The sequence below is a fragment of the Chelon labrosus genome (genome assembly GCF_963514085.1).
Source record: "Chelon labrosus genome assembly, chromosome: 6".
NCBI lineage: Eukaryota > Metazoa > Chordata > Actinopteri > Mugiliformes > Mugilidae > Chelon > Chelon labrosus.
The window spans coordinates 2,962,512-2,975,505 of record NC_140342.1 but is presented as its reverse complement, the minus strand read 5'-3'; the positions used below and the strand labels follow the sequence as shown (position 1 = coordinate 2,975,505).

General features: G+C 44.2%; 1 protein-coding gene across 4 annotated transcripts in view; it reads left to right on the top strand.

The window, feature by feature from the left end:
- Positions 1-12,994, top strand: part of chd7 (chromodomain helicase DNA binding protein 7) — a 62,364-nt gene that overhangs the window by 17,024 nt on the left and 32,346 nt on the right. For all 4 annotated transcript variants that reach the window (XM_084546974.1, XM_084546973.1, XM_084546972.1 and 1 more), the window contains exons 3-4: positions 323-657; positions 5,072-5,562. In XM_084546974.1, coding sequence (XP_084403100.1) covers positions 323-657; positions 5,072-5,562 — 826 coding nt within the window. The remainder of the gene's footprint in view (positions 1-322; positions 658-5,071; positions 5,563-12,994) is intronic.

Genomic DNA, 12,994 nt, shown 5'->3' with positions numbered 1-12,994 from the left:
GTTTTACTTTGAACACTTCATTGACACCTATGCAATATTTACCACAAATATTTACAGAAATAGAATATGTGGCTGACTGTATTGTTGAGAATTGATAACAAAGAGTTGTCTTGGCTGAAAAAAACCCTGCATACAGTCTCAAAATACAGAAAATGGCTCAAGAGTTACTTTGGATTACCATCTCCTTTACAAGGTGAATTCATCTTTACACAGTTTCAGTTAAAGCTGTGGAATTAAAGCAAGAGTGAGAGTCTATTAAGAAAAATATTGTCTTCAAACATTCAGTGCTGCTGCTCTATACCTCTCCTGTCTCTTTGTCCAGGGCCTCATGAAGCCCCAGTCAACCAGGGGGGAGACCAGCGTCTGCTCCACGCCCAGCAGCAGGCCTCTCGAAGTGGACAGCCCATGCAGACTGCTGCCATGGGTTTCCAGGGTCCACCTGTCGGGCAGCATGGAGCCCCTGCCCCAAACCAGGGCCTAGCACCGCCTGCCCAGAACACTCAGACGCAGCATGCACATCTGCCCCCACACCCTCACCACCTGCAGAGCACGCCCCCTCCCCCCAACCAAGCCTCCCACCCATGGGCACCTCCGGCTCCCGCTTCCCACTCGCTCTCCTCACCCCCCCTTACCCCACAGAAAGTGCCTCACGTACAGGTGAGTCTCCGTCAAACAAACGCTTTGATGTGGTCACAATGCTGTGTGTGTGTGAGAAAGATCAAGACTATGTGCATTTGTTTTCTTGTGTGGGTGTATTTCATGTGAATGTTTATTTTTCATGTGGGTGGGGGAATGTGTGTGTTTAGAGTGTAGGGGAAGTGTGTGTGTACGCATAAATGTGTGTGTAGATGACATTTGAGAACACAGCGGTGCATTGGGCACTGGTTCTGTGGGGTTTTGTGTGTTCATGTTGGTGTGTGTATTTTGCCTTCCGTGTCTTTTGCTGTCAGCCTTGTGTGTGTGGTTGTATTTCCGTGTGTGTGTGGGGGGGATGGATTTTTGCAGCTGTTTGTTTCCTGTGAGCTGCGTATCCTGAGACACGTGTGTAGCACATACAGGCGCGCACACACACACGCACATCGGCGCCACCAGCATAATCTCTCCTCCCTCTTGCTCCCACTCTCCCCCTCCTATGTAGAGGAAACCTCCCTTCCTGTCTCTCCCTCCTCCCCGTCTCCTCTCTTTCCGCCCTCTCTCAGCTTGTCTGTCTGTTTGTCTTATCCATTTCAGGGGTGAAATATCTATGGTAATGTTTTATAGCTGGATGTACAGACAGTTTAGAAAAAAGTGTAATAGTGAGGAGAAAAAAAAGCAGGGGGTGATTAAGAGATTGGGGGAGGGTAGACACTTAAAGCAAATAAGTGGGAGAACAAGCAAAGATCTGAAGAGATGGAGTCCAGGATCTCTAGCAAAAAAAGAGGAAGAGGAAGAGGGAGGGCTGGTGGGAAGATGTTGGTAGTTATCAATGGCAGCCACCTTGTTTGTGTGTGCAGCATTGCTGCTGCCTGTGTCACGTGCCCTTGCCTTCCATTAGCTTGTTTTGTTGCTCAAAGCCCCCTTTCTCCACTGAGCCATTCACACACAATAGCAGCCCTGTGGCCACACACACACACACACACAGATCTAGTCCCCTTTTTCTCTTCACACTGCCCCCCTCCACTTGCCCACTATTCCCCACCTCCAAGCCTGTGTCGCTGCGTTCCGTGGTTGACATTTCAGCCGTCACACTTAATTTATCCAGCACTCCTGACCTAGATGCCAGGTTGACTGGTGAGCCCCTCTCTTCGCCTGGGCGCGCTGCATGCGCTGTCCTGACTTTAGCTGCAGGCCCAGCAGCCCCCCTCATTACACACATACACGCACACACACACACGATGGTGTGGTCAGGAATGGGATGGCAAATGTGCCTTGGGAAAAAGGATAGCCCAACTAAAGGAGTACTTAGAGTGGTGTGTGTGGATAGTCTGTGGCACAGGACGGGAGTTCTCTCTGCCTGATGATGCACTTGTTAGAAAGAGCCACATGCACACACACCAAGCTGGTCAGTCAGTCATGATGACTGTATGTCTGGTACTCTAAGCTCCATCTGTTCACTAAGCATGGTTATTACACATGCACGCACACACATGCACGCGTGCCTTCGTCAGCAGCTCAAGGTCACAGCTCTGGCAGAGTGCTGTGCTGTGACCTTTATTCTACATCTCACACACACTATGTTGCGTGCAGCTCTATAGTTGACATATAACATGCCTGTCTCGCCCCTCCCCCTACGAATGCACACAGCCAGCAAGCTTCTGAAGCATCTCGTGCACCAAGGTTCTGCAGCTTCTAGGAAATGCTTCTCTAATGTTTAGTTGTTTCCTTCCTACTTGTGCACGAGCATTAAGGGAAACTCACCTCTGCTGAGCCACAGCAAATTAGGCAACATACTTGTTTTGAAAGATGCCATTTATACCAGATAGATGATACAAATGTTTCTCCTAGGTAATTCTCAGTCAGCTGCTGTTGGTGTTAATCTTACTTAAAATGTGTTGATGTGAACTTGTGCCTTTTGAAAATCTGCCATTTCTGTCTAAAACATGATGGACCAAAGCTAGTATTTAAAAGTGTAGTTGAGCTTCGCCAATAATAATTGTCAGTGTGTACAAAAAATATCACGCACAAAGTCCGTCTAACATTCCATTTACAGACGGCTCTTTCTGGCAGCATTGCAATAAGTGAACTTCTGTGACGTTAGAGAATGAAATCAGCGTATCACAAACGGGAAGCCAAAGTTTGTTACTTCAGTAATATGGCTAGAATCAAACGCTTATCAAATTGTTTCTTATTTCAGAATGCGTATGCAGTAGGAAGTAGCAAAACAAATACAAACCATAGATGGCAGCTGTCAGGGATGGCTGGATAGTTAAATGTACAGAGCAAGAGGAGAAGCTGAACCATGAGAACAGGATTTCTTTTCGCTCCATCCTTAGGGAGTCTAAAGTATCTACCCGGTAGATTTTAACCCTTCATGTCGCTCTTCTTGCAGTTGTCCCTCCCTCCATCAGATTCCTTAGCCCTTAGCCCTTCCTCCTTCATCCTCCCTCTATCAGCTTAGAGATGAAACTGAGCACACCGTCTCCTTCGAGTCATATTACAGTTTCATGCAGCCTCTTTGTTTGTGTTTTTTTTACGGGTCTTGAATTCAATGTAGTTAGAGTATAAAATACTACAACCGTTTGGAAATAGAGGTTAAAGGTGCATCAGTAGAGGACAATGAAATCTTCCGTTGCTAATGAAGAACTCCGTGAAGTACTAGTGAACACAACGGCAAGCTAAATTCACCCTGCAGAACACCGAACCTGACGCAGCACTCAAGCTAGCGTGTGTGTTTGTGTGACTGTTTGTGTACATATTGTGTGTCTCCATTGTCATTCGTGTGATTGATTATCTAGGAAGCTTGGCAGGAGGACAGATTTATCTCTTGGCACCACACACCCCCCCCCCCCATATTTGTGTGTCTAAATGGCTCAGTTTACGTGCGTGTCAGCAGGTGTTTGTGGGCATGTGTGCAGAGGTTTGTGTGACGTGTGACCTTGCAGTGCAGTTGTTCGATGTGTGTGTACATTAGCATTCTCCTGATGGAAGTGGACTTTCAGTGATGGCACCCAAACTCTTTCCTCCTCCATGTTATCCAGACCTAAGTGTGTGTGTGGGTGTGTGGGTGTGTGTGTGTGTGTGTGTCTACAAAAAGGAGTTGCTGCTGTGGCATTTTGCTGTAAGCTTGCTGATCCTCACACACACCTCAGTGACACTCTGACACATGTGTGTGTGTTGTAAATGTGCGTGCACACACACACACACACACACACACACACACACACACCGGCATCATTTCTGGCATGACACACACTCCCTCGCTACGCCTTTTTGAAGTATGGAGATAATTTATTCGTGTCATGATGCCTGATTTCCCATCTGCTACTGGGACCCTAAGCAGCTGGAGAGAGAGAAAGGGGAGGGAGGGAAGGATGGAAGAGAGGGAGAGGGAGGAGAGGCAGCTGGAGAGGCTCCCAACAGCTGGTAACCAGTTTCCTGTCACAGAAAGCTTACTTGGAGCAAAGAGAAGGAGTGGAGGGAGAAGGAGCAAGGAGATGGTACTTAGTCTGCAGGAGAGAAAATGAGGAGGAAAAATTAGGTGTCTGTCAGTTTGTTTACTAAGGTTAGCCTGCTGGAGGCAGGAGGGAGGCAGAAACTGTAGCAACAGGGAGTCATGAAGAGGGAGGAGGTGATGCATGGATGGATCCCTTTTTTTCCACCCTCTGCTCTGTGGTCCGCCATTACTGACAGGTTTAACCCCTACCCTGCAGAAGATGTATCAGTATTGACTGACGGGCTGGTACAGACAAACCAGTGTTGAAGCAAAACATCCAAAAATATGTATTTATGACCTGACCTATTTATTTTGTAGCTGAAAAGATTGATTGATTGATTAATCAGTCATTGGAAAGAAAAAAATCGGCAGTGGCAGTGCTTGTTGATGACCCATTTTACTTATTTTTAAATCAAGGGTTTAGAATTTGAATACTGTTTATTTGTAGTCTGAAAGATGGATTTAATCATAGATCTAGATAAACTACGATATACTACAAATTAAACAAAAAAAATTACAGTAGATAAAAACGGAAACATAATACTTATATGTAACCCTTTTTTTCCTACTACCTAACTTGTATAATCTGATTAATCCAAAGAGATTTTTTTTGATATTTTCTTTATAGTGATAAAGCCTGTAAATCTGAGAAGCTGGAATCTGTGAATTACACTTCTGAAAGTATATGATTTTCAAAATGGGTTCAGTTTAGATTTGAGCACCAGAAATAAGAAAAACTGTTTATATTTTTGTGTTTCCTGCGCTGCTAAATAGCCAATGCTTGCTACATTTTTGTTGATATGTTTTCCAGTGTTTCATCATAAATCCCTGCTTGGAGTGACTGGTGTTATATTAAATATATTTATTTAATTTTTCTGTATTAACGTATTTGTATAATTGAAAAGTTGTTTAATGACAATTTCTTTCTCCACTCTCCAGCATTCCCCTACTGACCCGTCAGGTGATGCCTCAATGATGGTTCCTGACAGGCCAACGGTTGGTGCCGGTGCCCCCGGCCAGCCTATCAGCACAGAGAAGCCCAGTGACCAGGAGACCAAGCCAAAAAAGAAGAAGAAGAAGAAAGCTAAAGTACTGGATGGAGAGGAAGAAGAGGGAGGAAAGACGGCAGCGAGAGAAGGAGAGGAAGAAATCAGTTCTGAATTTCCTGGAACAGGAAGCAATGCAGGTGAACATGTTGGTGGCACAGGAATGGTGGATGGAAGTTCACCACCAGCGGAGGAGAAGAAAAAGCGGAAAAAGAAACCAAAGGAGAAGGCAGAGGGCAAGGAGCCCAAAGAACCCAAGACCCCGAAGACACCCAAAACACCCAAAACACCCAAGACTCCCAAAGAGCCCAAGGAGCCTAAGGAGCCTAAGGAGAAAAAAGCCAAGAGCTCCACACCCAAGAACAAGACTCCCAAGAAAACCAGGTAGGAACAGTATTTTATTATTGACAGTGTGTATGTTGTCCGTTTCCACTGAGGTATCAGTGAAGAAAACCAACTAAACATATGTCGGCTACAGTGGGAAAAAAAAAATAACCTCCTCATTGGCTGGTGTCCACCGTAATCATATCTAATGCCCACAGAGTCTAAAGGACATATCTGGCAACATGAACCACATATGGGAAAGTGTGATGTTTTCACTTCCCCCAGATACATAGATGGAAACGGAAATGAGCCAGCTCAGGTGGATAATGGTGGATGAGAAACAACTGAGAATATATGTTGACTGTTGAATTCAGTCTTAGTTATAGGTACATTTTCTTCTACATATCCCAAGAGACAAAGTCTAAATGTGTATATTCCAAAGGATATTCTAGACAAAATTCTATATTATTTAGAAGGAGTCATAGTGAGACTGTATATACAGTGAACACAAGCTTCTACACAAGACACACACTAGGCCCATCACTCACGTCACCAACCAGGGGAACTGAAAGGGTCACAACCTCAGAGCTGTGAATTGCCACACACTGTTTACATGAGTGTGAGTTAGTGATCATAAGGTTTAGTGAAGCATAGAGCATGGGCTGTTGGAGAGATAGATCTGAGGATCAATCACATTTTGCTCTGTAGTTACTGATCATCTGTCATAGTATGTTTCAATCCCTACCTTGTCTGATAAGCCACTGGAAATACTAATGTGTGTGTATCCCAATTTTTATTATTTTTTTTTGGTTTGAAAATACAAGGAGTTCTACTCACTCTACAAACAAAAAGAAAAAAAGTCTCAAAACAATTTTCACAGGCTTGATTCAGGGTGGGCGGCACAGTGGCGTGGTGGTTAGCACTAATGCCTCACAGCAAGAAGGTTCTGGGTTCGACTCCATCCCAAACGGGGTCCTTTCTGTGTGGAGTTTGCATGTTCTCCCTGTGTCTGCGTGGGTTCTCTCCAGGTACTCCAGTTTCCTCCCACCATCCAAAGACATGCTCATTAGGTTCATTGATGATTCTAAATTGGCCGTAGGTGTGCATGTTAGTGTGAATGGTTGTCTGTCTCTCTGTGTTAGCCCTGAGATAGACTGGAGACCTGTCCAGGGTGTACCCCGCCTCTCGCCCGATGACAGCTGGGATAGGCGACCCTTCACAGGACAAGCGGTTACAGAAAATGAATGATTCAGGGTGACTCAGAAGCTGAGTGTATTGGATAAATGGTTGATGGCCAGCAGAGCAAGTGATGAGCTCAGGGGTGAGCTGTATGTGGGAGTGAGTCCAAATATTCTCCAGGGAATGTTTTCAGACTCCATGAGTTCTGATAACTGTTGGAGAAATTATCCTCTTTTTGGTTGATCCACACTGGACAACCTGAGCTGAATACACCCTGTCATAACGCCCCCTGTTTTTTTTTTTTGTTTTTTAAAAGAAAAAAAAAAGGTGCACACTGGAAAAATGTTAGCCATGCAAACAACATATCTAAATGCATTTTTGGTTATCCTTAGGGACTGCCTAGAATTATTTGGCCTGAAACTGCCTCATGGGACTGGGTGCAACAGCTCACTGATGTGTTTTACACAACAATAGAGCTCTATGGCACAGAGCGTTGTATCAGGATTTGAATTCACTTGTTAGTAAAATGCAATCATTGCTGGCTTGGTTTTGTCACAGAATTTGGTAAGAAAAAAGAGTAAATATTGTATACCTAACCCTTTAAAACTCATTGCTGTCAGACCACCTCCTCCATCTTGAAATGCTTGTTTACATTCAATATCATGCATGTCACTGTGCAAGGAGAGTGATGTCTTGTGTTTAAACTTCCTAAGCAAGCTTTAAAGCTTCATGGAACTATCGTTGCTTATCAGTGTTTGTCTAAATCACCTTTGGCTTTGTTTACACTGTGCTCTCTGATCTTATACCTTCATTAGCACACTCTTCCTTTCTGGCTTATCACTTCTCACTCTTCTGGGCAGCATTGATCCTACTTTTTTCTTAAACTATAGTGTGCCATGTCTCTTGATGTGGATGCTTTCTCAGTCTGTCAGATCAGAGGAGTTGCATGGAGGCAAAGAGAGGTGAAGGCATTTGTGCATGAGAGACTCAGCGGTGGCTTCATTGTAAAGGTGGAAACTTGATCTGACTGAGGAATGTGTCAGGACGGCCCCCATCTCTCTCTCTCTCTCTCTCTCTCTCTCTCTCTCTCTCTCTCTCTCTCTCTCTCTCTCTCTCTCTCTCTCTCTCTCTCTCTCTCTCTCTCTCTCTCTCTCTCTCTCTCTCTCTCTCTCTCTCTCTCTCTCTCTCTCTCTCTCTCTCTCTCTCTCTCTCTCTCTCTCTCTCTCTCTCTCTGTGTGTGCCTCTTTTATCCCAAGGAAGAGGCAGGGCCAAAGCAACAGGCAGGGGTCAACGCTGGGGGAGGTGTGTGCGTATGCATGCACCATCCACCAGAAAATAGTCAGGGTGGGGAACTGAGGAGGGGCCGTGTGTGTGTGTGTGTGTGTGTGTGAGAGAGCATGTGTTGGGGGAGGGGTCATTGGTAATCTTTGTGGCAGAAAATGGCGTCTAATGATAATGAAGACCATGCTGCTGACCACTACACAGCCACAACTCTGTGTGTAAGGGCAAAGGAAATGTGGGGGTGGGGAGTCCATTCTCAGGCCCTTATGTGATTTTGTGTGTGTGTGTGTGTGTGTGTGTGTGTGTGTTGGTAAACTAGCTCTTATCTGTTGTCAGGCTTTCCTCCATCTTGAGTGGCGGCATGGAGCTCCCAGGTTAATTTAGCATAATAATGGCTGCTGGCCATTCACTGCTACTCTAAAATGGTGGACCTCTGCAATCACCCAACTATCTTTTATTCTTTTTCCCTCTTTCTCCTCCCTCCTCCTTTCATCTTTTCCTTTGTGCCACCTTCCGCATCTCCCCTTCTTCAAGCCAAGGACTGAGGAGTGGAGCTCTGTTGTGTACCTCAGGAAGGCAACATTAAATCTCAATATTTTTGAATGAAGTTTGGCATGTGACAATTCAAACAGTATATCTATAGGCCTCTGATTAAATATGTTTTAATGACATTACATAATTTCAAGGCTCGACAAATAAATTGCTTTTGAGTTTAAGTTGTTTTTTGTAGTAGCAAGAGTTCCGCCCTAAATGTTGTACAGTGATGCTGTTATGTTTTTTTATGTTATTGCTTAAAATACATGCTTCATTTGACGTGAAGTGAATTGTACAGTAAAAAAAAAAAAACAATCTCAAGGGCAACTAGCATACATGTTCCATTGCATTTATTGGGTTGGTATGAGGCTTCCTATAGTGGGTGGAGAAACCCCAAAGCTCAAGAAAATTCCTGTGGCCCATACCATACTGCAGTTTGGTTTATTCTTCAGTGTATTTGCATCTTTAATGAACAAACAAACCACCACAGAGCAGACTGAATCCTTCACCTGATCTATGTATCCAGGAACACTGACTTCATTTCAGACTTTCATGACTACATTTCAGAATAAACTGAGTACTTACACAAGTTCTTGGAAATTTAGTTGCAAAACCTTTACAGAATTGTAACATGCAGGTTTTTCTTACTTGTCTGCTTCATTCCAACACCACCCAAATATGTGACATGAATGGACGCAGACCTGGTGTGGGCTAACCCCTTTAGGATTATTTATTATCTAAGTAACATTGGTGCTGGTAAGGGTACATTTCATTAATTCCTGCAGTTTGAAGTTGTTGAATTTAGAAAAGGCTTCATACAGATTGCTTCAATTGGGTGCACCACAAACTATTCTTGGACTGTGTAGGCCCACTTTATCTTAATGAGCAAACAAAAATGGAAATATCAGATGAGTTCACTACTAGTGGTTTCAGCTGTCCAGGTCTCTCGCTCTCTCTCTCTGTGTGTGTGTCTTTGTGTGTGTGTGTGACAGTACACAAAGAATCAGGTGGTTTACTTGTCCAGTCAGCTCACTCCTCTCCTTTGACCTTGCCTTCTCTCTCCATCCTTTTTTTCACTTGCTTGCCTGCACTCCCTCTCTCTATCTACTTCTCTCAGAGGAAGCACATCTATAAATAACACAGCTCTCAGCTGCCACACCCTTCCCTCAGTGTGTGTGTGTGTGTGTGTGTGCAGGGGTGATTTGTTTGCAGTACACACAAAGAAGTCAGACATGCATACAGGCACCTTGCTATGTGTGTGTCTGCATATGTGTGTGTGCAAATACAGAACTTTGTGAACACACGTGTGTGAAAATGTGTGTGTTGCCTTCTGGCCTTTGTGTTTTTTTGGGGGTTGTATGGGGGTTCAGCGGTATGACTCATCACAACAGCAGGTGTCTTTTACACCCCACCCTTCTTTGTTTTTGTCTTCCTCTTCAGTTTGTCACTCCCCATATATTTTACTCCATTGCTCTGCTTCCTGGTTTTCTTTTATTTTGTGCCACAGCTGGCTAGTATGCGTGAATGCCGTGCTTTAAACCCATAGTATCCAGCAGAGTGAATGTGAGGAGGAAAAGGGAGGAGCTTATGCGCACACCTGGACAGCCTTATATGGAGATGTCTAATATTAAGATTGGCATGTCGGCCTTTTTGCAGTTCAGCACTGATTTAATAACCTTCACCCGTGTGTGACAAGTTTTATCAGGGTGCTCTAGCAGTATGATGACATGAGTGATCACCTTATTCCCATCATGGCTACATAAAGCAGCATGATTTCTCTCTAGGTCTGTATTCTTTGAAGACTGATGCTCAGTTTTAGACTAAAATAATTAATTAATTTATTAATTATTACTTGCATCCTTTGGGGTTCCTTGACATTGCAACGTGTGCATTCAATCAGTTTACCTCCTCCACTGTTAACAGTAAAGGACAATAAAATTGCCATTATGTACAGATTTCATTTCATAGCTAGTGTCATCAAGCTAACCACATGGTATGCTGTGGTAAATCAAAACCCATTAACCAATCGGTCAACAAAATATTGAAATCTTAAATGTAGAGGGTTCAAAAGGCAAGTCAGCTAGCGTGCTAGCTAGGACAGTGAAGGACTTCTAGATGGCCGTAACCTGTGGCTTGCTTCCCGTGAGTTGGTGAAGCAGATCTAGTGCAGCCACCAGGAACTGTCGGAGATATGAAAGCAGAAGTATTGTTGACAGTAATTCACCTCATTACGTATCAGTAATTGTTTATTTCAGGTCTCAAGGGGTGCCTGTTATTTTAATGTCACAGCTGAATGGTAATGATGAGACATGGTTACGCTAGGACTTCTATCTGTGGTCAAGCTTAATGCCAGTAAAAGAATCAGAATAGAATTAATACAGTGGCATGTCATACCATACAAATATAGTACTCAGAATTATCTACCGTCCATTCATATGTGCTGTGTATTATAAATGTGTATTTTATAAAGGAAAAACATGTTGCAAAGTAGCTCTATTGTAGTATAAGCTGATTTGTTCAGTTGTAGCATTTAAAGAGAATTTAACTTGACAGAAAGAAAGGTAGCGGTGTGTTCTTGAAGAAGAAAGTTTGAGCTGACACAAGCGGAAAGAAGAGATGGACTGAGCTCAAAGAGCTTGAGAGAGGTGATGGTGCTATGGAGAACTGAGGCCATGAAGAAGCTAAGAGGAAGAGAGGGGAGAAGCAGCCAAGTGGAGAAGTGTGTGTGTGTGTGTTTGTGTGTGTGTATGTGGGGCCAGATGGCTCCAGCGTGTGGCGACCAGCCAGAGGAACAGGTGCAGGTCACATGACCAGCCGTTACCACGGAGATGGTGATTGCTCTTGGCGTGAGGATGAAAGGAGAAGGGCCCCAGGGACAGAGAGGGGGTGAGAGATGTAGAGAGAGAGAGAGAGAGGGGAGAGAGCGAGGGAGTGAGCAAGCAGGAGGGAGAGAGGCACAGAGGAGGAGAGAGGACAAGTAACGTAGGCACAGAGAGAGATCCAGTCATATAGTACTGCAGGGTGCAACTTGGGAGAAAAGCAACACATACAGACTCACAAAGTAGAAGACAATACTAATGTTATATATTCTACTTTGTAGTAAGTTAGTTGATCAAATAAATGTTGTCTTGCAGCCTGAAAATATAATGTATTGGTATTTTAAAATATTCAATGTGTTGCTAGTTCAGTACATCAACCTAGATGAATTGTGGCTCAAGTTTTATAACAGGAAATTAGTCAGGCCCACTAATCCCAAATGCTAACTATTCTCTTGTGAAACCTTTTGGCTGTACTCTTTCATTATTATCAGAAAGCGACCGTGCATAAACCGTTCTCATTTGAAACCAGCATTTGTCCTATGTATTTAAATGGATGAAGTGTGGGGTCAGGCTGACATATTTATTTGGCACTTGGAAAACAAGTGACGACACTCAGTATTGCCCTGGTTTTAATATACGGAATTGATATTTTTCCTCACTTTCCTTAAACAGTCAAATGTATAAACTTGTACATTAACACAGAATCAGTGGTTAATGTTAAAAGCATGAAAGAACAACCTGCGGCAATGGCTGTATTTTGTTTAGGTTCTCGAAATAGAAAAAAGTCTATAGTAATGAGTGGAGTTTTGTTGTGTTCTTATGATTCAAAGAGATTAACAGATCTGAGAGACACCTCTGGACATTGTCCGTCATCTCCTTAATTTTAATTGCCACAGTATCTCAGATCAACTTGAGTGCACGTCAAACGACTTACTGTCAGTTTAGTAGTTTGAGTTGTGGCCATATTTTTATGGAGCATGAAAAATCATGTGTGATCTGTAAGCAGCCAGTACTTTTCTCACCGTCATATGTGCACACTGTCCCTCACTTAAATAAGGTCTACTTTTTTTGATGTCAGTGTCACACTCAACTGTTTAGTGATGTATGTGGAAATGGGATATTGGACCCACGCTGTCCCCACATTGCGGATGAATTCGTATTGGGACAGTGGTCTGTGGTCCTACATGATGGTTCCAGAAGGGAACGTGCGTCTCTAGACCCTGTCTGAAGGTGGTATAAATGAGTTGTGAGAGACAGAAGAGGGATGCTGAGTGTCCTCTCACCTCTGTGGTGTGAATGCACACACACTCACAGATAGAGCCAGCTCCTCTTTCTTTCCATGCCAGAGATTAGAGGAAGCCTGGGGGCCTCTCAACCCCTCCCCCCTCCTCTCTCTGGGGCCTCTCCCTCCCTCCCTCCCTCCCTCCCTCCCTCCCTCTTTCCGTCTGCCCGTCTCTCTCTCCCTCCCCGTGTCTTTCTCTCCCTCTTTCTCTCTGGGCCCCCTTCTCTCTTCCTCTCTGTACCCGTATCTCTCTCTCTCTCTCTCCCTCCCTCTGTCCATGCGCCTTCATGCAGTCTTTCATCATATTAACCCCCTGTGTGCCAGAGCCTGAGGCACACTAATGATTTCTAAATGGGTAAATCAAACATGGCGATCGCCCTGGGACAGACAGGGGCAC